This window comes from Pezoporus flaviventris, unplaced genomic scaffold (assembly GCF_033815535.1).
Source record: "Pezoporus flaviventris isolate CSIRO_AGI_PZ_B2104156 unplaced genomic scaffold, CSIRO_AGI_Pfla_v1 ptg000005l, whole genome shotgun sequence".
NCBI classification, from domain to species: domain Eukaryota; kingdom Metazoa; phylum Chordata; class Aves; order Psittaciformes; family Psittacidae; genus Pezoporus; species Pezoporus flaviventris.
In genome coordinates, this window is record NW_026892553.1 from 19,539,926 (window position 1) to 19,565,901 (window position 25,976).

The 25,976-nt window shown below is 53.8% G+C and overlaps 1 protein-coding gene across 4 annotated transcripts; it reads right to left on the bottom strand.

Moving 5' to 3' along the window:
- Window positions 1-606: 606 nt before the first annotated feature.
- Window positions 607-25,321, bottom strand: FHL1 (four and a half LIM domains 1). 4 transcript variants are annotated; one of them, XM_061446222.1, is made up of 6 exons: window positions 25,168-25,321; window positions 3,607-3,788; window positions 2,850-3,027; window positions 2,258-2,427; window positions 1,587-1,773; window positions 607-874 (listed from the first exon to the last, which is right to left on the bottom strand). In XM_061446222.1, exons 2-6 carry the CDS (start codon window positions 3,760-3,762, stop codon window positions 717-719), a joined length of 849 nt encoding a protein of 282 aa, XP_061302206.1. In that variant the 5' UTR covers window positions 3,763-3,788; window positions 25,168-25,321; the 3' UTR covers window positions 607-716. The 4 variants fall into 4 exon arrangements, with proteins under 4 accessions (XP_061302206.1, XP_061302207.1, XP_061302205.1 ...); XM_061446223.1 differs by lacking the exon at window positions 25,168-25,321 and adding an exon at window positions 10,374-10,494; XM_061446221.1 differs by lacking the exon at window positions 25,168-25,321 and adding an exon at window positions 10,165-10,325 and having other exon boundaries at window positions 607-871.
- Window positions 25,322-25,976: the final 655 nt, after the last annotated feature.

The window sequence follows — 25,976 nt, forward strand, 5'->3', positions numbered from 1 at the left end:
ATATTTCCTTCGTGTTAATGGATTAATAATTGTAGCTGGCCAGCCTCAGTTGAACAAGGATATAAAAAAGCTGAAGAGTAAAACTTTGGGGCAAACCATGCAGAAAGCAAGACTAAAATAAGTTGATAGAAACTTAACTACAGCTAAATCATACTGCCAAAACCTTGTTATATGTAAGGTGAAGCCATTCCATACATGTGCTGCAGTTTGATGCAGTAGCTAAGCTAAGGGATTCATTATTGATCTGCTATTAATGATGTGATGTGTGTAATGTATTAACGCATGTATGTGATGTACTTGTAAAAGCATCGTAATCATCATCTCTGAGCCAAGGTGCAACCTTCACATCTCTGTTTCTGAACTGCATGCCTTGTCAAACCCACTTCATTTCAGTGCCAAGCTTAAACATTCAGCGGGCAACGTTAAAACCAGCTTTGTTCTAGTTTGAGCCGCACACAGGTTATGCAGTCTGTGGATTGCTAAATCTACCTGCATTTCAAGTCTTTACACTACGAGTTGCTTAGAACCAAGGTTAGATCTTTGCAGCGCTACATGCTTTTATACTGCAGGAGCTTCAAAAGTCAAACCCAGTCTTATTGAGGCTACTTTAGTTCTTATACTGAAATGGAAAAAGCTTAAATGCTTCACATGCAAAAACCTCCTTTTGCAGGCCTGGTTGGGAAAGCAGGGCTCTAAACTCTGCTCTAGTCTGCTCCTTACAGTCGTTTGGGACACTCAGCACAGTAAATCTTTCCGTTATGGCGAACAAAGCGCTTGTTGGCCAGGCCACGGGCACACTTTGTGCATTTGAAACAGTAATCGTGCCAGGACTCATCTTCATAGTTAACCACGCTGGTTCCTCTTCCAAATCCTGCTAGGAGAGAAGACAATTATAGGACGGCGATAGTAGCTGTTCCCGTGGCTGGGATCGCCCACCAAGCAACAACTCCCATTCTAACTGCATCCCATGCTCCTGCAGTCTCACAAGCCTAAAGCAGTAGCCAAAATTGCCTTGGAACTACACTGTTGGCTGCTCAGTATTACTGCTCTTAGTAGCTTAAGACTTGTGGGGTTCATTTCTACAATAAGCTTTTCCCCTTGGATCCTGTCTCCAGGGAATGGTCAAGCTTGAAGAAAGGATGCAGAGCAAGGAGCAGTTGGGCTGAACATCCTTGGTTGCTATGGGCTCAGACTGGAATTTAAGTCTTATGGGACTGGCAGGAGAGGCAATGCCACATTTCAGGGCTGAGCTTTGTAATCCAGTAAAATACATGGGGAAGTGAAGCAGAAGTCACTTTGAGGCAATAAAACACTGCATTTGTACACATGAGGTTCCCAGAATGACATAGATGGAACTGTTCTAGATGGGGGAGTTCTGAAGGAGATAAAGTTGAGGCATGCAAAGGGTGAAGAGCTCAGTTGCCAACTCAGGTTCCATCTAGCAAGAACACATGGCTTAGATCACATGTGAATTGCTGGGATTGGGCCTCCGATATGGACCTGCTTCTGGTGTGAGCAGGTCTCTGGGGATCTCTGTTCTGCCCTCAAGTGCCCACTGCCCTCAAGCTGCATTTACTCCAACGTACCTGTGATAGGGTTCTTGCAGCCAGCACACTTCTTGGCAACACATTCCTTGTAGCATTCGACACAGTAGAACTCATCCTCTACAGCCGTGAAGCGCTTCCCACCCAGTTGCTTCTTGCAGTTGGAGCAGATAAAGCACTCGGAATGCCAAGGCTGTTCCTGGTAAGTGAGGCCTCCAGAAGTGATGGGCTAGGGGGCAAAGAGCAGGGATGGGATTAGAGGTGGTGGGGAGGAAGAGAGAGAGTGCTGGAGGGGTTCCATGAAAGTTAGTGCAGCACAATGGAGTTCTTTGGCCTGGAATCCTGCAGTCTTCCAATAGCTAAAGGGGCTACAGGGAACCTGGAGAGGGGCTTTGGACAGGCCAAGGGGAATGGCTTTAACCTGCCCGAGGGGAGACTGAGATGAGCTCTTAGGCAGAAGCTCTTCCCTGGGAGGGTGCTGAGGCGCTGGCACAGGGTGCCCAGAGGAGCTGTGGCTGCCCCATCCCTGCTCAGATAGTGCACTGCACAAGGACCATCGGCTCGCACAGGGTTACACCACCAGCTGCTTGCAGCAGTACCTCAAGGAAGGAACATCAGCACTGGTACATCTGCCTCCTGTTCTACTCTCCTAGCTTCCGAAGGACACGGGACAGCGAGTTCTGGCGTTGGCTTTGCAGAGGGGCAGGACTTACGTTCTTGCATTTGGCACAGGTCTTGGCAAACTTGTTCTCATGGCAGGAGACGCAGTAGAAGTCATCACCCTTGGGGAAGAAGCTCCCGGATCCAATCACTTTCTTGCACTGGCTGCAGGTGAAGCAGTCCTTATGCCAGACCATCTTCTTGTACTCGACGTTTTGGTCTCCTGCAAGAGGCAGAAGTAACTCATTACATGGGCCTTCAGGCTCGTGGCAAAATCCCCCCCCCCCCCCCCGCCCCATGCAGTGATGTACCCACAGGCAAGACCTGGCCATATGCATTCAACTGTAATGTGGACAAGGGATTAATTTCTGTACCTTCTGGGTTCACTTATCACATTTATCAGACAGGAGCCGGAGAAGAGACCCTGATTTACAGAGCAAAGCCTTTGGTACACACGGTTTGAGACTAAGGTGAGCTCTCCACATGAGGGTGAACTGCACTTGAATAAAATGGGCAAATGAGAGCAACGCTGAGACCCTGCCCCATGGTCTGGTGCTCCAGCCTTCCCCCTTGATGCCCACACCCCCAACTGCAGCCACCATGGTTCTGCCCTAGAGCAGTTACACCCCATCCCAGCACCAGTACCTGCAATAATAGGCTTGAAGCAGCCCTTACACTTGGGTGCATCCTCGTTGGTGGTGCAGTCGCCGCACCAAACCTTGTTGTTCTCCCTTAGCATGAAGGGCTCATCCACCAGGGACTTGTAGCACTTGACGCAGCGGAAACAAGTGTCGTGCCAGTACCGGTTCTTGAAGTGCAGCTCCTGGAAGGAGCGGACATGCAGGGAGCAATAAGCGCTTCTCACTCACTGAGCAGCCCTAAAGCCATCAGCCTCAGCACCTGAGCACATCTGCAGTCAGTGCTTGGAGCTGCAAGCAGTCAAGGGAAGGACACCGAACCAAACTCACAACAATCATCATTCACTGTGGGCGTTCGGGGTAGCAAAAGATGCTTCAAACCAACAGCTTTGAGACTGGAGGTTCTGTAAGGGTGGGCTCCCCTGGCTGTCACATTCCCTCTAGCCCAGGTGTGCGTTGTTACCGCCATAAGCATGAAGAAATAAAGGACTGGCAAACAGGCAGCGCTCAGCCCCTTGCTTCCCAAGGGCTTTGCCCAGAGATGGGGTTTCTGTGCATCCTGCACAGGCTGCGTTGCCTGCAGGGCTCTGCTCAGGATGTGGCCGAATTGAAACGAGCATTGCTGTGAGCACCCCTATTACAGAGCTCCAGTTCATGGCCCGTCAGGTCGGGGGGGGGCTCACCCGAGGACACAGAAGCTCTCAACCAGACCAGAGCCAGGAGCACAAAGAGGAGGTTCATCAGCATCCCCATCTCCTGCTCACCTTGGAGTCAGCCCCGATGGGTTTCTTGCACTCGATGCAGGTGTTGGCACAGATCTTGTCGAAGCACTTGACGCAGCAGTGCCGGCCCTCCTTCTGCACGTACTTCTTCCCCTGCAGCGAGTCGCGGCAGTAGAAGCAGTCGAAGCGCTCGGACATGGTGCCCACGGTGTAACTGCCAGGCCCTGCAGGAGGAGCCAACGTGAGCCCACGGCACTGAAACCCCGATAGCTGCTCCGGCTTCCTGGCTCTGTGCACACAGGGAGGAGCAGGAAGGTGGCTCAGCAGTGAGCGGGTGATGGTGTCAGGCTCCTCGAGAAAGCAGCACTGATGGGGCAGTTGTACCAGCTCAGTGGTTTAGGACACACAACACAGGGGAAGCACCTTGTCCCCTCCTCCTGCACCGGCACTGGGGGCTGCAGGATGTACCCCTCATATCCTCGCTCCTCTCCTCTGCTGCAGTTGCTCTTGTGCAGGTGTTTCCCCCCCCTTAACTGCATTATCACACAGGCACTATCAGCATCACCAGTGGTGGGGCCAGCTCAGAGCCTGGCACTGGCTCCACTGGACAAGGGAGTTCTGGCAGCTTCACACAGAAGCCGCCGCTGTATTCCCCCCCCCCGTTACCAAAGCCTTGCCACGCAAACCCCATACGACAAGGCATCAGCAACACAAACCCCATCAGTCCCCTTAGTAGCCGTCCTAGATACAAAATACCTGCCTACAGGGGCAGGATGGGCTCTGTGGCCAAGGAGAGCAAAGTCCCACCCTAGCCCTTCCCCATCACCTTCTGCAGAGGAAGGATACCACGTGGGCTTATTATCCTATGCGACATCAAGCGGGGATGATGATACCCAACCACTCCATAGCAAGAGCCACTCAGTTCATCACAGCCGGACCCACTGCAGCCCCGGCTGTGTAGTTCGTGTGCAGAAGTCCCCCCGGCCACGAGCACAGCAGAATAGAGCCCATGTTCCCAGCTGCAGCCCTCCAAGGTGCTGGAGGCTTGTGCAGCTCCCAGCTGGCTCCTTCCACTGGGCTTTCACCTCGAGTCAAAACCAACAGACAAGAGCAGGCCTCCCCCTCCATCCAATCAACCAGGTTGGAAAAGACCTTTAAGATCAACCATTGCCCAGCACTGCCAAGGCCACCACTAACCCATGGCGCTGAGCCATCAGGTCCCCCCTGAGCCTTCTCTTCTCCACACTGAACCCCCCAGGACCCTCAGCCGCTCCCCATCACACTTGGGCTCCAGGCCCTGCACCAGCTCCATTGCCCTTCTCTGGCCCCGCTCCAGCACCTCAATGTCTCTCCTGTAGAGCTGAGCACAGGACTCAAGGTGCAGCCTCACCAGTGCCCAGCACAGGGGCACAATCCCTGCCCTGGCCCTGCTGCCACACTGGTGCTGATCCAGGTCAGGATGCTGGGGGCTTCATGGGCACAAGCTGCTCATGTTCAGCTCCATCAGTCAGCATCCCCAGCTCCTTTTCCACTAGGACCAAGCCTCACTCAGGCCATCCCCACCAAGCCCTGGAGTTTAGGGGCTGCTTTCCTGCTTGTGGCAGAGCTCAGCAGCACAACAGCCAGGCTGCTCCAAGCCCCAGCACATCACCTTTATTAATGGGAACAGGGCATGGGGATCTTGGGGTGCACTGCTCCTGGCTGTGCCCCACAGCACAAGAAGGTCAGTGGGACCCTGTTGGGCTCCCCCTTAGCCACAGAGGATGCTGTGCTGTTACAGCACGAGGACCTGTTCACACCACTTTCCCCTACTGCCCACACCAGCAGCCCTGGATCCACCACCAACTGCACGGCCCAGCCTGGCAGCAGGAGGAATCCCCACGCTGGAATGAGGACCATTGCTGCTGCCCCCGAGGAGCAGTGCGCATCAAACCCCACAGGTCCCCACCAGCCAGAACTGAGGGTGGCTGCTGCCTTCACCTCCTTTTCAACCCAAGTCTTCTTCCCTTGGAGCTGGCAGCCCCACGAGCAGCCCTGACACAGCCACAGGCAAAGCCCAGGGTGGTGCCTGCCTGCAAGCGGATGCGTTGCTGTTATTTAGGCACCATTCTGCCCCATGGCAGGGCAAGATGCTGCTGGGGCAGGGCAAAGTGCTCCTCACGCTGTTACTTTGCACATAAATTCCAGGAGTCATCTCCCTTCCTCGTCACCCTTCCAATAGCATCAGGCCAGAACAAGCTGGAGCGCTCCTCTTCCCGAAGGCAGGACAGACTTGGAGCATCCCATCGCACAGGGCGGCTGCGGCAGAGGTGAGGACCGGGATCACATCCTGAACCCCCCAGGAGCAGGCTGGAGGCTGAGGAATTGCACTCCATGGGGAGCGAGGGCAGGCGACGGCCACGTCCTGCTGCCAGCCTGCGTCGAGGGCTGTGTTTGTGCCGGTCCAAGCCACAAACAAACAGCTGGGAAACATGGAAACTATGCAGGGCCCCAGCGAGCAGGGGGGCTTTATTTAGCAGCAATGCACTTGCACGGAGCCCAGGGCGCATGGCATCGAAACGCTCCTGCTCTCAGGTTTAGGGTTGCTCTCAACCAGAACACATAACCGAGAACATATGGCCCAGGGGGGTAACATAACCCTGTGTCCCCATGGAATGCTCCTGCGCTAACGTGAGACACATTTATCACAGCAGCCCCACGGACAAGTTAGCGCTGGGACCGGCAGCCACGCACACAGAGCTGCTGCTGCCTCCTGCCACCTCCCACACCAAAGAGCCCCTTTCATCACACACAGCCCCGGGAATTCATTTGCTTCCCGTTTTCCTAGGAGTTTTCTGCCCTCAGCAGTAGCATTCCTGAGCTAGACCCAGGAAAGGCACCCCTATGTCCTTGTCTGCGATGGGGATGCACTGAGCAGTGCCCATCCATTGAATCTCTGCTCACTCATTCCACCTCCTACAACCACCCCATGGAAACAGCTCACCCAGAGACCGGGGCACGGGGGCCACAGAAGCCACCCCAGTGGCACAGCCATGCTACAGCAATGCAGAGCTTGGAGCTCCGGGGGAGTGCACTGACCAAACCAGCCACCAAAGCCCAAAGCACCGCACCTTTGTGCTTCTGCTCACGGTGATGCACTTGAAACAAGCTCCAGGCACTGCGTGGGGCAGCTCGGCAGCTGTGTGGCTGCAGCATCACACCCAGAGCACAGCGCCTCTGGGCTGACAGCCTGGTCGAGAGGCTCCTGTTTAACCCCAGCAGAATCACGCACCCTGGGGACAGGCACTGACCCAAGCCCCGTTTCGGCTTCAACTCCGGAGCCACGGGGTGGGATTTGGGATACAGAGGGAAAGTATGGACAGACAGGAACCCCTGTGGCAGTGTTCAAGGGCAGGTTGGACACAGGGGCTTGGAGCAAGCTGCTCTAGTGGAAGGTGTCCCTGCCCGTGGCAGGGGCTGGAGCTGGAGGAGCTTTGAGGTCCCTTCCAACCCAAACCATTCCATGATCCACACACAGGGAGCTGGGCACAGGGGTGAGTGTAGCGTGTTCCCATCCTTACACAGCCTAAAGGACCCTCAACGAGACAAGAGCTCAAGAGAAACCCAGCAATGCTTCCCCAGAGAATCCCCCTTAGGCAAGGTGTCCGTGTGCCACCAGCCCTGGCAGGGTGCTCTCGAAATGCAGCTCCCTGATGGCTCTGGCTACAGCTGGAGGGTGGCCGGCCAGAGCGGTGGCCTTCTCGAGTGTCAGGGTATTTGGCACAAAGACCCATTGGAACCCAAACCCTAGCATTTACCTGACCACAGAGGGGCCCGTTTGCCACTTGTCCCCAGGGCGCACCTGCTGCTTCCCACATGCATCTCCCCACAACCCATTCCTTCCATCTTCCAAACACTGGGGTTCCATTGGCTTCCGTGCCCCCCAAGTTATCCTGACACCATCCTCTGGAGCAGTCACAGGTCAGGGCTGCCCTGCAGCAGGGCAGGCTTTGGGATGTAGTGTGAGGTGTCCCTGCGCATGGCAGCGGTTGGAACTGGATGATCTTAAGGTCCTTTCCAACCCAAACCATTCTTGATGCTATGGTTCCATGTAAAGGGTACAGACCTGAGCAGTGCCTCCCCCATGAAGCTACTGCATTGACACACAGCCCTGCCTCACCCATCGCCTCTGCTCCAGTTCCTCCCAGTTCAGCTGCATCCCATCCCACAAGGCAGCATCCCAGCGGCTCGCCTAAGAAGTGAAACCGAAGCACTCAAAGGGAGCTGAAGCAGAGCTGATAAGCAGAGCACTTAGCACCGGATATGTGTTAATGTCCCTGGGGAATGCGGCTAAATGGGGTAAACCACCAAGGAAGAACTTGGAGCAGGGATTTGAAACCAACCAAGGGAACTGGAACTTAACCTTGACTGACAATTCTGCCGCTCCATAGCCTACCCACAGCTGCATCCTGAGGGATTGCTCTTTGACTCCCCATCAGTTTCCTTTTCCCTCAGCAGACCGAGCACACGCATCCCACGCTGGCCCAGACACCTCCATCAGCTCAGGACCCGGCACCCCCTGCTCTGTCACCCCAGTTACTGTTCCTAGCACTCCTCCGTGTGTGCTTCGCTATAAATACCAGGGAATACCCTTAAAAGAAGGGTCTCCTTAATCCAAGACAGGAGGTGCCACCCCAGCCCGTGCCTCAAGGTCATTGGCACAACAAGTGTTCGCAATGCCAAAGGAAAGGAAGCAATGATGCGCTGGGAGGGCTGGCAGTGCCGCTCTCCCATTGCCAGGCTGGGGCACGAGCGGGTCTCGCTCTGTAACGAGGCTGTTGATAACATGGAAGTTATAGAGAGCAAGAAGAGCTCCAAGTGCCTCAGCCGGGTGCCAAAGCCGTTCCCAACGGCCCCATTGCCACCGTGTCCGAGCGCTTCCTCCTGCTGAGGAGGACTCAAACCCCGGCACAGCGCCGTGCCCTGCTTGGTGAGAGCAGCACTTCAAGTGCAGCATCTGCTCTGGAGACAAAGGGCCCCAGGACAAGAGGGACGTGGAGCTGCTGGAGTGAGGCCAGAGGAGGCCATGGGGATGCTGTGAGGGCTGGAGCAGCTCTGCTCTGGAGCCAGGCTGAGAGAGCTGGGCTGGGGCAGCCTGGAGAAGAGAAGGCTCCTGAAGGGGAGACCTGAGAGCAGCTCCAGTGCCTGAAGGGGCTGCAGGAAAGCTGGAGAGGGGCTTGGGACAAGGGATGTAGGGACAGGCCAAGGGGAATGGCTTTAACCTGCCCGAGGGGAGACTGAGATGAGCTCTTAGGCAGAAGCTCTTCCCTGTGAGGGTGCTGAGGCGCTGGCACAGGGTGCCCAGAGAAGCTGTGGCTGCCCCATCCCTGGCAGTGTTCAAGGCCAGGTTGGACACAGGGGCTTGGAGCAAGCTGCTCTAGTGGAAGGGGTCCCTGCCCGTGGCAGGGGTTGGAGCTGGAGGAGCTTTGAGGTCCCTTCAACCCAAACCAGGCTGGGGTTCTATGGGGACACTTATTCTGTATTACAGCACAACACTGAACCCACAGATCCTTGCCCAGAGAATGCCCCCTAAGGAAGATGAGAAGGATAGAGCTGGGACATTTTACTTAGACATGTGTCTTGCATGATGCACACCTGTGTCACACAAAGCCCAGGCAGTTCCACACCATCGTGTTCTTGCCTTGTCCTGGGAGGCTGAGTGTGAAGCTAAACAGCACATCTTGACTTTCCTCCCTAGATCTAAAGAGCCTCTATGCTCCCAACCACGTCCCAGGAGCACCACTGTCCCCTGGCTCCTGCTGTGCCCCAACTTGGCTGGATGCCCACAGGAGCTGTGTCCCAGACTCAACACCCTCTCCCCTGCAGCATCCACCCCTTGGACTACGTCTCATGTGATGTGATGGCCCTGTACAAGGCACCTTGTGCTGTAGGATTGTAAATGCATGCTGGACACACACACACACACACACAGGGTTAGCTTCTCGGAATCAGATAAGCTGCTATGAACCCCCCAAGAGCTTTCCATTGTCTGCAATTGGCAGGCTAGAGGAGATTAGGCAGGGCTGGAGGACACAACACACCCTGTGCCATGGGGATGCCATAGAGATCCCAATCAGCGTTACTGGGAAGGAAAAGTGAACGCTTTCCTATTTGTGGGGAGGGTCAGACTGTTTCATGTACGAGACAAAGGGGAGCAAGCCCAACCTTCCTGCCAGAGCAGGACAAAGCACTTGGGTTCACACCCTGGACTTCCGCATGGCCCCCTTTGCGATGGGTTTCCCCTCCTCACTGCTGTAGCAAGCTTGCTGCAAGGAGCAGCATCACCCCCATTTTCACCTATAGCCTTCCTCAAAGACCAGCTGAGCCCCAGCAGTGAATACAAAAGCACTTAATACCTAATGCACTTTACAGAATAGATGGGGCCACCACCACCACCGTGCTCCCAGCACCAGTCCCCACACTGGTTAGAAGCCCATTTGCCATCACTTGGTAAAGCTGAAATTGCCGAGGCTGGAGCCTGCATTCAAGCTCTTTCTCTGTTAGCAAAACCTTCCTGCCCATGCAGCAGGGCTCCAGGGTGTTCCCCCACATCCCCTTTACCTGTGTGCCTGTGGAAAGCCATGATGAGGAGCCCAAAGTCACCAGCAGCCCCTTAGGTATCAGAGTTCCCAGTCTCTTGGGCTGATGAGGAGCTGCCCCCTTTGATAACATACATGTAAAGGGAGGCTATTAATATGGACGGGACTCCTAGCAGATGTCCACTCCCCTCCACAGAGATCACAACCTTAATCCCCCTTGAAAATTCTTACCATTTTAGGTGATCCAAGGGAGAAGAATAGGACCCAGAGACCTCTAGGTCTCTGTAGGCCACATGTAAATACCTGCCCAGCTACTCAGCACCCAAATTAGTCCCAAAGGCAGAGTGCGCCTGAGGAACCTGACCCCACGCTAGTACTATTTGGCCTTGGCTTTAGAGCTAGATTGTGTCTCAAAACAGTCCTGAGCTGAATTACAGACCCAATGTTAGGTCTGTACTGCTGAAGGGAAGGGGTGGATCACAGCCCCATGGGAGCTGGAAGGGCTGCAGTCCAGAAAGCAGAGTGTGGGTTGTACCCCTGGGGATGCAGCTGGCAGCCCATAGGGGTACCAGCAGATACGGTCATGGATGGGTTCAATGTGCTCTCAATGCAAGAGTCACGCTGAAGTTTTACTGCCACTGAAAGTACCATCCCTGCTCCTCCGTCAGCTTTTCCCCTAAGGAAGCACAAGGCATCGGTGGTACGAAGTGAGCAATTGGAAAGCAGGGTTTCATGGTTAAGGATGCTCTCCAACATCTAACGCTACAGAAGGGCTCATTCCCCAGCACGTGGCTCATAGAGGACACTAGCTGGTGCCTCCCAAGTGCCCACAGACCTCCCTGGAAGACCCCAGCTCCAACCCACCCATCTACCTCCACCGGGTTCAGGCCAGGAGCCCTGCTTGAGGGCTCCCTTGGGGATGCAGCAGCTCCGGGTTATGCAATTGGAGGCGAGGCGCGCTCAGGGCCGGGGGCCAGGGACACCCAGCTGCTAATCCCGCCTCGACACTGACTCACTGCACGGCCGTGGGAAAGGCACTCACCTCCCTCACAGCCACTGGGAAGAGCCAATGTTTACCATTCCTCCCAGCCAGCCCATTGCAGTGGGGTCCGGCCTCCGAGCATCAACCGGCATCTCCATCCCTGCGACAGCCAGGAACCCGGAGCATCATCCCTTCCCATCACTGGTCCTAGGAGCTCCAGCCGCAGCACTGGGCTTGGTGATGCTCTGGGCCTCCACACCCACCATAGGGCCCCCAGGTGTCACACACACAACGTCAGCATCTCCACCATGGCTTGGAGAAAGCCATGCTTGACAGCATGGATCCACTCGGAGAGCGGATTGAGGCTGGGAAGCGTGCTAAGTTACCAGCGCACTGAAACACTTTGGCTAGGAAAAACCCAGCGTTGCTCTGCCCCAGCTCATCTATAAACTCAGGCAAATTGTTTGCATAATTCAGTTGGTAACAGGAACCCTCACAACTGGTGTTTTCCTGTGCTAATCTCAGTGTAGCATTCAGACATGAGTTCATTTTTGGCAACGCACGCAGCGCTTGCACCAGCACCCGTTCTCATTCCTTTCCAGTTCCCTACACAAAGCTCTGGCACCCTTCCCACCCTCAGTCACTTCCTACTTCCCCCAGAACACCCTCGCGTTTCCATTAGAAACAGTCACCTTTGCTCCCCATCCCAAAAGGCGGAATAGCTCTGCTGTGCCATGGCGACAGCTGCCACATCCCACCAGTCCCCGTCCAGCAGTGGTTTGGCAGCACTGCCGAGGCATGTGGAGAGGAGGGATGGACACTTGGCCGTCAAAGCCTTTCATGTGCACAAATGCACGCGGGTTTGCAGCACGGGACAGAGAAAGTGTGGCCAAAAGCAGGAGGAAGACTCAGCCGTGCTGATGCCCATGAAGCTGCACCATGGATTGACATGGGAAGCACAGCGTGGCACAGCTCACTGGTGATTTCCCAGTGCAGTCTGTAGTAAAAAGGCTGTTTTGTTTGAATCTGTGGTCTCCTGGGCCAGCACAGCAGGAATGGGCTGAGGAATGACTGAGAGGATGCGGCTGCTCTTGGGTTCTTGGCTGGTTTTAGCTGCATGAGCTTGGGCAATTCCCGTCTCCTTCCCAAGCCCCTCTTTGTCCACACAAGCCAAGTGACAGCAAGGTAAAGCACAGGTGCCAAGGAGGGACATGGTTGCCTCGTGAGCAAGCTGCTCTAGTGGAAGCTGTCCTTGCCCATGGTAGGGGTTGGAACTGGAGGAGCTTTGAGGTCCCTTCCAACCCAAACCATCCTGAGTCCATGAAACAAAGGGTGCCAGCCCTGGCTGAGCCCTTCTCTGCTACGCAGGCACCACGTACCCACAGCTCCCATAACAGTGAGTGCTGCAGACATGTTGAGTGCACAGCAGAAACACAGGCTTGGGGTTTCATGCCTTTGAACCTGCCCTGTAGGTTCTGAGCACTCCAGGGAGCAGGTCTGGACACCCTGAGCCCACCACAGGGGTCTGACTGTGGAGCAGCGTGGTTGGGCCATCGTGTCATCCGCTCGGATAGACAAATGATTCACATTGTGCTTTCCAGAGTATTTTCTTGCCCCAACAATCCTGCCAGAAAAGGCCTGGGAGTCTCAGCTTGCTCACACATCCTGCTGTCACTCAAGGGGCAGAAAGTCCTAAATAGAGCCGATATAACCCAGGCATTGATGCGCTATTAGTCACCGTCATCAAAGAAAGCAGCAGTAAACAGGAGCAGGAGGGGAGCACCTGCCCAGCTCTTGGGGTAACGCTGTGCCTCCTGCTCAGCAAAGCCCAGTAACACACAACGGCCATTCCCTGAATGGGGAACGGTTTATGGGCTGCCCATTACACAAAGCCCTGTGTTACTGCTTCCCACCTCGCCACGCTCTTATTCTGGCTGGAGGCTGCTGCTGCCGTAGCACAGGGCTGTGATTTGCAGCATGGATGCGGTTACACCTCCACATACAGATGCTCACCGCTTCTTTCTTTCCAAGTAACAGCACAGATGATGCTTTTTATGTATTGAGTTTTAACTCGACATCTATCTTGGGTTGCATGTGATGTTCTCCCACAGAGAGCAGCTGAACGCAGACCCCAGTTGCATTTCCCTTGGCTCTTCTGAGGCAGAAGCTGAACAAGATGAACTTTTCTCCTTTTTATAACGTAAAGGCAGAGTTTGCAGGAAGCCAACCAAGAAGCAGCTGGGGTAAGAGGAGAGAGGACACCAGGGCCTTTCAAACAGGGTTTGGTTCAAAACTGGATGGTTTCTGTTTGAAGTATCACAAAACTGCTTCACAGGACTCAGCCCCGGCTCTGTTCTCCTGCTCTGCACACAGGGATGAGCCTCTGCACCCCTGCAGCATCCTGCAGGCACTCACATGAACCCAAGGCAGAGATCCCCTGCTTCGCATTGCACTTGATGATCTTAAAGGTCATTTCCAACCGATGCTTCACACAGGATGTACCCACATCCAGAGCAGAACCAGCAAGGACATCACTGCAGTGACAGAGGGGACAAACGGCTGCCATCGGGCAACACAACAGTCTCAGAGGGATGCTGGGGAAGGAAACGGGCAGCACCTGGCAAAGGCACATAAGGTGCTTTCCATACTTCCCTGTTTCCACAGCTGGGGCACATCTGTGTGCTGAGGGATGAAGGGGAAGCTTTAGGATCAGCTCTGGAGGCAGGGATAGAAGAACTGGGAATGGATTTATAAGGAAGCAGACACAAGCTGTGTGGCCCTTCATGAACTCGGGTATAGCAGGAGTAGACACAAAAGAGGGGAAATAAAGCAGGATAAGAAGAGACAAGGATGAGGGTATAGAAAGGGACAGGAAAGGATGGCCAAGACAGACCCGAGCTGGAAATAAAGACACCTGGAAAGCAGCAAACCGGGAAGAGATCCTAACAGGGCTGTTCCCATCTGCCTCCATCCCCAGGCTGGCGCGTTCCCAGCACTATTCCCAAGGCAGCTCCCGGTTTATTCCCCAGCTGCCACCCGTACAACTGGCTCCTCTTCCCATCACCTGCCGAGGTGGCAGAGCCCTGCCTGTGCTGACAGCAGTGATACAAAGGCCCCGGGGACCAGCGGTGCACAAACCAAGAGCTGCTTTCTAGACCCAAGGCTTTGCTGAGGTCCTGGCCCCGCTCCTGCCTGTGTCGGGGTGGGGAACAGGAGCCGCACAGGCACCGTGTAGATAGAGACAGGGCTGGCTTTGAATCCACAGCACAAGGAAGTCCGTTTGCTCCTGCCCCTGCTCCCTCCTCCCTGCGGCTCTTTGCTGTACTACAGATAAGATGCCAAGACTGTATCTTCCCGCAGGAAGGATGCTGAGTGCCTGCTGCGGTCCCTGCCATCGCGTTTGGACCTTCAGTACAAGCTCAGAAAGGGACAGACCCAAAAGGTTGAAGATTTCTGCTAAAATCTCTTAGAAGGACAAATGTATTCGTCTGAAATGCACTGGGTTAAACCTGGGCCACGCTTCCAGCTCTGCCTCCCGCATCCTTGTGCCTTGGCTCACTGCGCAGTGGATTGGGAGGCTCTGCAGCCTGCCCACAGCACCCTGATGCGAACTGCACAGGTCTGAATGCGCCTGGACACCAGCCAGTCCTAAGGGGACACTCAGGCTCCCTTTCTCTTCTAGGGAGAAAGATCCACACTGCACTGCCAAGACCGGTCTGATTCAGATGCTGTGTAAGAGCATCACGCCCATAACTGGGTTAAAAAGCCTCCAAGCACAGCCCTCACCTCTTCCTCCCCTGCAGCCTTACGGCTGCATCACACACACATCCACCCAGCAGAGCAAAGCAGCCTCGGTGCATCACAGCCAGATGTGAAGTCCCCCTCAGAGGTCATCTGCCAGGAGAAGAGCAGAAATGAGCTGGTTCTTGCCCGCTCAAGGGTTTGCCAGTCACAGCTCAGCCCTGGCTTCAGAGGGGAGGAAAGCAGCTGAAGTCCCTGTCAAACAAACACCACGCTGATCCCAGGCAGGCAGCACGGCAGCCTTTCCCAAGACACATGAGGTCTGAACACTCACAGCACTACAATCCCACCATGCCCACACAATAAAGGCTCCTGTCAGGGCTTCACCAAGTTGTGAGTGAGCCAGCACTGGAATGATGTGATGTGTTTCCCAGCCTCCACTACACTCCTCATTGCTTTCCATTGCTTTCCCATAGAGCAGCTGGCTGAGTGATGCTCTCAGTGATGCTAAACAGCTCACTGAGGAGAGCACATAAAGAGGTTCAGCTGTTAGCTTGCATCTGGGTCATTCACCTTCCCTGGAGATCTGCTCACCACAAGTCCTAAGCTAGCAGCTACCCAGGCATCAGCTACAACACCCTTGCTCTCCAGCATCCCCACATGGGTTTCCTGCAGCCCTGCCATCCTCCTGTCTTCATTCAGCAGCACCTGACAGCAAGGCTCCCAAGGTGAGTGCTATGGGCTATGCCCAAGACCTTCCTCCAAAGGCTGGGAACGCTTTTAGACTGATGTTTCCTAGCAAAACACCCTGTTTCTGGGAAGCTGCAGGGCAGATGGTGCTGCAGACCTCCTTCCTTTGCCCACACAGTGCAGTGGTCAAGCCAAAACCCCACACAAGCAATGCTCTGCAAGCCCAAGGAGGTGCTCCCCTTAAGGAGCTTTATCCTCATGGGAGGAGGAGAAGGGGCTGTTTGTGGCTGGACTGGGATTCAGGCAAAGCATCCTGCAGAAACTCCTGCTGTGGGATACACCGAGGATAGGAAACCAGCTTGGGCGGTCAGAGAAGGGTAAAGCATAAGCTTCAGAGCAAAGGGATGGGCAGAAGCACCTGGCTACGGGCAAAGAGAGGCCACGGCTCCAATGAGGACACGTCCTTCCGAGCACTGGCATGCCAGTTGGGAAGACTCCCTGCCACCCAGCACAGCATCAAAGCACTGCCTGCACTTGGCACAGGCTGCAGGGCCGTGTCCTGAGCAGTGATTTATTGCTGACAGGAGCCAGCCCTGGAGCATGGGTTGAGCAGGACAACGAGCCCATTGCCCTGCCCATGGGACAGTCTCAAGCAACATTAGCTCTTGGCTGTGTGCACCTTCACTTGTTAGAGAGTGCTGGTGGCTGCGAGGACCAGATCACCCTTGTTATGTGGCCACGTTAAAAATAACCCATCCCAAAGCCCCCCGGTGCATACCCCTGTGTCTGTCTCAGCTCCAAGAGCCGAAGGAGATCAGCTTGCAGGGCTGACGGGTATTTTTGGGTGCTCTGACTAATTGTCAGCATGTATGCTGGGCATTCTTTGCAAGGAAAACCAAAGCTGCAAAGTCCCCTGCAGTGAGGCCTGGGGGGCTGGATTAGTCACTAAAGTTATTCTCAGAAACCTCTGCTTTAGGAGGGTTTGATTTTAACTCCAGTTTAAGTGTGGTTTAAAATGAAAGAAGGGGGCAACTTCCCCACAGAGAAGGTTCGGCCAGGCTGGACCCCATTGTACCAACAGCAAGGGCAGCAGGAGTGAAAACCCTTCACCTTGGAGTGGCTTCAAACTCACAACTGCTCTGTTGGCACATCACATGGGCACTGACTGGCCATGCTCCAGGACAGGCTGCAGGACAAGGCAAGGAGAAGACACACACCAGAGCAGGGTGAGGAGACCCACAGGAACCACTCACTTCATAGAATCACAGAATGGTTTGGGTTGGAAAGGACCTGAAGATCATCCAGTTCCAACCCCCTGCCATGGCAGGGACACCTCACACTAAACCATGGCACCCAAGGCTCTGTCCAACTGCCAGGGATGGAGCATTCACAACCTCCCTGTGCAACCCATTCCAGTGCCTCACCACCCTCACAGTAAAGAACTTCTTCCTTATCTCCAACCTGAACTTCCCCTGTTTAAGTCTGAATCCATCACCCCTTGTCCTATCGCTATGGTTCCTAATGAAGAGCCCCTCTCCAGCATCCTTGCAGGCTCCCACATCCCAGCGGAGTGTCCTCATCTGCACAGATGAGGTCTATGGGCAGGTTTGGAAGAGGGAGGCAGGGGAATTCTCCTCCCACCCTAGTTTTTGGGTAGCCCAGCAAATCCCGAGTTGCTCTGGTGTTGGATCAGTAAACTTGGTGAGAGAGAGCCTGGAGCAAGGCAGGATGGGGAGCGGAGGTTACTTAAGCTGCCAAATTGAATCTGCCTCTTGTTTGCTGAAACAGCAAATACCTTCATCCCCCACCTCCATAGGGCCAAGCCAGGGTGTGGGGAGGTAGGAGAAGGTCCCTCTCCTGTCCCATGCTCCCACCGAGGGTCTCCTGGCAGCACATCACAGCATCTCTATCAGTGAGCAATGGGCACAGGCTATGGGCTGTTACATTTGGTACCCACAGGCTTTAGAGTAAGAAAAACCACTTAGAAGAGTGCTTGGTTTTAAGGACAGAAATAAACCAACCGGAGCTGGTACGGGCAGGGATGGGTCTGATTAATGCATCCTCTGCAATGTGGCTCCAGGCCCAAGAAATGATCCTGGTTTCTTTGTCAAGACAATAAACAAGAAGCCACAGTCTGCAAAGAGAAACAGCCCTTCCCAATACAACTGCTGCTTGCTGTCAAGCTACTCTCCAAAGCAAACTGCTAGAGGCTCGGCCCCCGTGTAACAGAAGAGCAGTGCTAATTGCACACAAGAGCCAGAGAAAGCTGTCAAAAAGCTAAAGCAGATGTGAAACGGTGGCTTTCAACCCAGCTTGTGCAGCCCACAGTCACCCCTGTCCCTCTGGGAATGCTGCAGGACAATGGGGAAAGGGTGAGGTTTCCAAATCATTGAGGGCTTTTCCTGCCCCTTGGATAACGTTGCATCCCTTGAGCCAAATTCTCTTCTCAACTGTGCTAAAGCAAAGCTGGTAGCAAGCCTTGCAGCAAAAGCCTTGCCTGCTTCTTGCCAGCGTTGAGCAAGGACAGGCTTGGTCCTGGCCAAGTCCAAGATGTGGAAATCACAGCAGTGTTTTTAGTTACCCAGAGACAGCCAAAAAAGCAAACACGCCTCGATACCAAGGAGGTGGAGCACTGGGGTGGGGATAGGCTGCTAGGGAGGACAGGGGGGAATGGTTGGAATCGGTGATCTTAAAGCTCCTAGTTAATGCTATGGGGAGAAGAGACATTGCAGACCTGCAGGGACAACTGTCCAGTCCCCAAAGACCACACAGGAAAGGAGCTGGAAGAAATCCATCCCTCGGCCTGGCAGGACTTGCAAGAACAGCCACAAATCACCCCATGTTGTAAAACCATAATAAAAGACTTCCAAAATACCCCTGCTCAAACCAGTGCCCTTTATATAGACACAGGCTCCATCCCTTGCTCCAGAAAGCCATGAGTCAAGCACCTCAGTATCCCCCACAATCCCCGCACGGGGAGAGGTTTCTAAGCGAAGGGAACCTCTGCAGCACTTTAACCCACCCCTAGGGCTCTCCAGGCCACGATCCCATCAGGAATGTCATCACCACTTCCAGGAATTACCAAAGCCCATGCTCGGCACCAGCCCCACACAGCATCCCCTGCATGATCTCGTTTACAAGGCAAAACATCTCCCGCAGCACCCAGATGTCATGGGAGCAGACACTGCCGGCGCTGGCTCCCTTTCCATGCGGCTGCTCCAGCTCAGGCACCGCCGCTGCTCAGAGGATGAGCTCATCCCTATTTCAGGTTGAACTTGCCCTTGGCGATCTCCCTGGTAACCAAAACAAATTCCTCCTTCGTTTAGAGCAGATTTATTGGTTGTTTGCTTCAGTGTCTGGTGGAGGACACAGGGAGCATCCCAGCACCAGCACAGCCTGGGGGCGAGAAAGGGGGACAGCTGTGGAGATGGGCTCTGCTGGGTCAGAGGGAAAGCTGGCTTCAAGCCTCACCCCAGCGATGTGAAAGTGGCAAAAGGAGGCCGAAGGCATGGTCTTTGCTCACACGCAGCACAGGAGACCCTGCATGGCAGCCCCCTGCCATCCCAAACACCAGTATAGGCTCCTCCAGCACATCCCAATAACCAGGGGGATGCTGTTTGCAATCCCCTCCAGCCAGAGTGAGGTATTGGGAGGGTCTGATACTACCACATCCACTGACACCAGCCTTCATCAGCTTCATCTCACACGCCAGGACTATGAGGACAGTTATAGGGCTTGCTGCCTGCTTATGCTCTTGGGCAGGAATTTCCTCCCATTCATCATCACACACATCATCATGAGGGGCACTGAGAAGCAGGACCAACCCCAGGGTCTTTGCTTGCTCTGATCTGCAACGTGCAGAGTGCTTGAAAGAGCTCATTTTCCTGTCTCACCTCGACCCGAGGCCAGGTACAGCTCAGAATTGCCCAGCTCACCTCTGACATTGACCAAAGGGGTTGGGGTTTTGTTTTGGGGCGGGTTTTTAATGGAATGTGGTTTTGCCAGACAGAACGACTCTAAAAATCATCGGTGATAATGGTATAAGAGAGAAGGGGAGATGATGGCACGAGGTGGATGACAGCCAGATACACAAATCCAGACAGAGCCAACCACATCTGCATCCTCCCCCAGTGCCTTTGTGCTGTGCAGGGTGAGCATGGGCTGCTCTGATGCTGCCACCCAGGTCATTGCCACAGCCAGCATTGAAATACATTCTCCATCGAGCAGCATTTACCTGGCAGGCTGTCCCAGAGCGTGCCTGGCTTTCAGTGGGCAGAGAGGAAATGGCATTTGCATGTGCTGAGTGAAATATATAGCTCTGTGTGCGAGATGAGCCCAGAGGGAGGGAGAAATTCTTGCGCCCTGCGCTGCCCGTTGCTGCTCTCCTGCAGTACTGACAGCGGCAAGATCACGTCAAGGCAACGCTTGGAGATCACCAGGGAATTCTGAGGTGGGAGCAAACCAGGAGGAATGACTCCGAGCGGAATGACTGCACAAACCGGTGCTGCTGGAGGTGCTCCTGTGGCTGCATCCTCCAAACCAACCGCCCTGCGGTTAATGCTGTGCTAAAGAGCAGGATGTGGTGCCAAGCCCGCAGGATGCTGCCAGGATCCTAGCACTGCCTCCAGTGCTGTCATCTGAGCAGCCCTCAGCCAGAACAGCTCATCCAGCCCATCTGATGGATCAGGTAAGTCACACTGGGAAATGCCTGTAGTACCCAGCAGCTGTCCCGGGGCAGCGCATCTTCTGGGATGCAGGCAGTGCTGGGAATGACATCCCTATGGGATATACCCGAGGCCTCTTTGCTGTGCCAGTGTGACGAGAAGAAGGGCAAACCAAGAGGCACAGAACAAAGCAGAAAAGGCTCGAGAGAACAAAACCAAGACGAAAAGACAGAAGCTGGGGACAGGCAGTGCCTCCAAAGTGACTAATTCCAAACCTCTGCTCCAGTGTTTATTATAGGAAAGAGCAGATAAGAAATGCAGCTGATGGTAACAACTGCCAGGGGCAGCCAGTCCCAAGCTAAACAAACAGCAAATGCCTTGCACGTAGCCTGCCAAGTCCAAATGGTTCCCACAACGTGGGGCACTCCTTGAAGAGAAAGGATCTGGTTTTCTCCCACCCCAGCATCCTGTCACTAGTGGGGAAGCTATATTTAGGGTGGCTTCACACTTACTCCTAAGGGGATCGCTGGTCAGGGACCACTGGAAGCACATGAAAGCTGAATAACCCCGCATGAAGGCATTGGGGAAGAGCTGGGAGCCAATTCCCTGCAGGAAAGCCAACTGGCAACCACTGTGGGCTGGTCCAGCCATGGGTTTAGAGTGAGGACCCACTTTTGTTTTCCTTAGCAAAGGAAGAAGGGCACATGCAGCACCCTGGCTCATAAGGCAGAGCTTTGGAGGAGCGAGTGGGCTGCTTTGCTATCTCTGGCCAAGTGAAACAGTGGAGAGCAATTCCTGCTCTATCAGAAGCTCTGCAGTCCTCTGCTGCTCAGATGCTGGTGGAACACCAGAACCCTCACACTGGGCAGCTGGTTCAGGGTTATAGGTCTCTGTACCAGCCAAGACCCCAGCAGGAGGTCCTCAGCAAACCTAGCACATGCAATTGCTGGTTAACAGTGGTTTCAAACCTATTTTAGTAGGCAGACACTGCTGGAACCAGCCAGCACCTGATTTGAAGCTCCACCAGCATAAAGCATGAAGTGCTCTGGTGTCTTCAAGACAAGTGGGACGTTCCCCAGGAAGAAAGGCCATTGCTTATCATTATTAGCTATTTCTCCTGTTCTTCCTCCCCATCCACACCTCTGTACCACAGTAGATGCATCAGAACAGACTCATTTCACTGCAGCTCAACAAGTAAAATGGCTCTGAAACATACTGGTCAAATCATTAAACCTCTATGGCTGTCTCCTGGGACACAGGTTTTAGCCTCCTCTTTCCACTCTGTTCCAGTTTCCCCTTCCCGGGGGTGGAAAGATGCTAGGAACAAGGAAGCTGAAAAGCCACCCTGCAGTGCTTGCTCCCAGCTGGAATAGCTTTTCCTGCTCTTCATTAGGGGTGTGGGTGATAACTGCTGCTCTCATCCAAACAGACCACAAGCGCGTCCACGTCACACGCATCCCTCCCAGTTAAACAACTGTTGGCTGCCTCCTCACGTGCCCAACAGCCAGCTCTGCGGAGCAGGAGGAAGAGGGATGCATCCCACTGCATCAGTCACCTTACGGGACGTGCGTGGCAGGAGTGGGAGCATCACTCCAAAGATGGGAGGTTTTGAATTTCCTATTTACAGAAATAAGGCAGCTCTGGACCAGCTGCCAAACCAGAACTGGAACTCTGCCTTCGCCTTTCCAGGCGGGAGCACAGGGTGATGCCAGCCCTTCCAACCTGGTGCAGCTCTGTCACTGCCAGGAGCCCCATCCTTCTTCTCCAACCTCTTTAAGTCAGGCTTTTTAAAAGCATGCTTCCTCAGGACCCTGTTTATCCCATTCCAACAGGGCTGTAATACAATCCATGCCCTGCTTTCAAATAGATCCAAAGGCCCCAGTGTCATTTTAGCCCTGTCCTACCATAGGACACAAACCCTATTTTCCATCTCATCAAAGGGGATAAAAAGGTTGGAGAAGCTCAGGAGTATACATCCATCCACCCCTGGGACCACGCTGCACTCCAACAGTGTGAATACACCCTGGTAGTGCCCTTGGCACCACACACACACACACCTGAATCACTCCGAGCATCAAGGACCAAATCATCCTTCCGGATACACTGCAGGGATGCGCAGGAAAGGTGAACACTGCCCCACCAAGAAGGCTTTCTTGTGCTTTCCACATCGCAGCTTGGATGGAGCAAAGCTGCTGTAGGAAACAGCTCAAGCAGCAACTCTCTGATAGGAGACTTCAGGCTACAGGGCTTGGAGAGGGTGAGAACATGGTACAGACCACATTTTAGCCCAACTTTGTGACTGCCTCTAGACACCACAGGACTAATTCCCTGCACTGAGCTACTCAATCCTTCCTTAAGGGACTTTAGAGGAGGGGAATGGCTTTAACCTGCCCGAGGGGAGACTGAGATGAGCTCTTAGGCAGAAGCTCTTCCCTGTGAGGGTGCTGAGGTGCTGGCACAGGGTGCCCAGAGAAGCTGTGGCTGCCCCATCCCTGTCAGTGTTCAAGGGCAGGTTGGACACAGGGGCTTGGAGCAAGCTGCTCTAGTGGAAGGGGTCCCTGCCCGTGGCAGGGGTTGGAGCTGGAGGAGCTTTAAGGTCCCTTCCAACCCAAACCATTTTATGAGTCTATGCTTCCATAGATTGTCTCGTCTGCCAAGATCAGAGGAATTTTCCCAGGTTCTTTAAGGAATTGACACCTAAATCCCCAGTGCAACCCCTGGACAGAGTAAACTTAAAGTGATGCAAGTCCCACAGGCTACTACTGTGGGAACAGTCTTCTCCCTGGCTTACATCACTAGTCGTCTCCACTGTAGCACTGGAGGTTTCAGCCATGTCCCACCTCCTTCCCAGTGCTAGAACACTATTTACTGGTAGTGATTGTAAGATGAAACTGGGGAAGATAATTCACAGCCATGGCACCAAAATCCACACCAAAGGAGCACAGATTTCCACCAGCACAGAAAGGGCTGTGGGATATCCGGTAACATGGAACAAGGGCTTTGTCACACAGGTATTACACAAAGGGGAGGAAGTTGCTTTTATAGCATCCTAATGCAAAGGGTGTGGGCTGCAAGTCCATATTCATAGACTCAAGGAGGTTAGAAAAGACTTTTAAGATCGTTAAGATACTCACCTGATATAGGTTTAGATCAGAGATAAAGGGCATCCTACAGCATCAATCGCTATTCATGGACACGGAGAGGCACCTGACTGGGCTCCCAACAGCTGCTTCAGACCATGCCTGGATTTTCCATTCACAGATTGATGGAAAGGCTGTTTCCAAACCGAAGGCCAGCACAGATGAGCTGGGGAGTGTTTGTTTTCAAGTGTCTGAGTACCCTAAACCCTGCCTCCTTTTGAACTGCTGCTGTTAGTTACATCAGCCAGAGATCTACACATGGAGCAAGCCATCAGGCACAGCAGGAACCAACTTCTCCTGGTAGAAACACTTCAAGGACCCAATCCTACAAACCTCTCCCAGCCCAAACTCTGTAAGAGCAGTGCAGGTCCTAAACCAGCTGTAAAAACCCAGCCTTGAGCTTGTTCCTCAGAGCCACAGACCAAAATCTGAGCCGTTAACTCACTGAGCTCTTGAGGGGGTTTGGCACTTGTGGTGTTTGCTCCATCACCCAAGTGGACTAATACACAAGCAGGTATTAGTCCTGAAGGAGTTTCTATCTCCTGAGCTCTTGAAGGAGAAATCAAGAGCTGATTTCTATTCAAGAATGTTGAGCCTGGGGGAAGAGAAGGAAAAGGGGAAGAGAGGAGGATGTTGTCAGCGAAGCGATGGGGATGCTTTCGTCATTAGAAAAGAGAAGTTGTAATCTTCAAGCCATGTTTGGTGGCTTGGTCAGCTCCTTGCTTTGTACACCCTGCCTGAAGAATTTAATCAGTTTCCTTTCAGAAGGGTTTTTGTTGTTACAAAAATGCTCTTCCTCTCAAAACAAGGTACAGGACTGTTTGGTAGGTGGGTTAGTTTGATCATTTCCTCTCTCCCCCTTATCACAAGCTGGATTTCAGCTATTTGAAAAGCAGCCACATCCATTGCTAAGCCACAGCCTAGCTCCTGCTTCCACAGCACAAACTGGACCAGAGTCACAGGCATTAACTTATCTTTTGACCACTTAAAGGTTAGTGACAGAAACACCCATCTTGCAAACACAAGGGAGAACAGTTTCAGTATGCAAGTGTTTCCACACATCCAGATAGATACAAGGGTGCAGTGATTTATAAAGATGAAGGCGTTTGCAGTCACATAGGGACAGCTTGTCACAAACTGCCCAGTATTCCATACTACAGAAAGAAACAGGAAGATGGGATAATTATCAGGGAAAAGCATTTCCACACTCCCAGTTCTGTCACTGCCAGCTCCCATGATTGAGAGGGAATCGTGATGCTGGGAGAGTGGGGAACATCACCTGGGAGCCGTTAAAAGCTTCCGACAGGCAGAGCTGATCACCTGCCTGGGAAAGCCGACAGCTCTTTCACAGCTTGTACCCCTGCAAACACTCCCAAAGCACCCGCTCAGCTGGGAAGCAAAGAGAAAAGCTTCATTTATACCCCAATGTACTTCCAAAAGCACCACCTGCACCCATGGGGAAAAGAGGATGCAAGCGGAATCAGAAGGAAGAGCAGAGAGAAATCCCACCCCAAAGCACCCTTAAAACAGAAACGGCTCCCGAGGTTAACTCTGTGATCCACAACAGGACTGCTTTCTAGAAAGAGCATTTCAGAAGCACGTTGTATGTATACATACACACCATACATACATATATATAATGCACCAACAGACTTCCCGTTTCTCCCCACCCTGCTCTCACAAACCCTTCCCCAGCAGAGCAAAGGCAAAGCACAAGCCCCGAAACACACAGCGTAGGATGCTGGAGTGCTCCCAGCCCTCAGCTAAGGGGATGCTCGAGAGGGAGAGAGGCAGAGGCATGTGCTTACGGGCTGCCGGAGGGAGAGCTGCTGCCCAGGAGGGAAGGGATGGAGCTCAGCGCTGCGAGGAGGGAGCGCTTTGGTCCAGGGCTGCGCTTCCAGCCTGGCAGAGGCGATGCTGTCCGGCTGCTCGGCCACTTATAGCAGGGAGGCGGGATGGAAAAAAAAGCACATTAAAAGTGAGTGCAGCCAATGGCACCGCTCCTGCCCGGGGAGCTGAGGAAGGGAACAGCCTGCTCCTCCCAGGGCCTCTGCACTGGGCCACGGGGGGGAAAACCCCAACCAGCAGCGGCACTGGGCCGGCGGAGCAGATCCCCGGCTTCCCCACTGCAGTGGTGCTGGGGCACATGGGACCCACCAGGCTGGGTATAGCCCTGCTGTCTCCCAAGTCGTGCTCCCAGCCCGTTCCACATATGGCAAACGTGGCACAAAAGCTCCGTTTGTGCGTGGATTTGTCTCCAGCTCCCCCCTTCCACCCTATCTCAAAGCTTTTCCTGGCAGCTCTGCCACAGCATGTGTCACCTTCAGGTTCACAGAGGCAGTTTCCAGGGTGGAAAACAGAAGGGGTGCATTTCAAGTCAGCAAGCTGCGGGGAAGGAAGGAACCCAGCTGAAGAGAGCCCAGCAAGAGTGATGCCAAAAGGAGTATTTCATCAACGTAGACAGGAGAAAAAGCACTATCAGGTAGCAAGTCTTCCCTATTTGCAAACAAACCTGCTTGTGCTGCATCACACCAGACGAACCCGACAACATTTACATCCGTTTCATTTTCCCCTCTCCTTTCTCCATCCTTTATCCCATTTTGGGGAGGATTTTTGT

Excerpts from the sequence above, each read along its gene's own strand:
- FHL1 (XM_061446220.1), bottom strand. The coding sequence starts at position 10,186 with ATGGCTTTCCACAGGCACACAG. Across the intron at positions 3,789-10,164 it reads GGCTTTCCACAGGCACACAG|GGCCTGGCAGTTACACCGTG; the intron begins GTAAAGGGGATG and ends CTCCTCCTGCAG. Across the intron at positions 2,428-2,849 it reads CTTCAAGCCTATTATTGCAG|GAGACCAAAACGTCGAGTAC; the intron begins GTACTGGTGCTG and ends TGCCTCTTGCAG.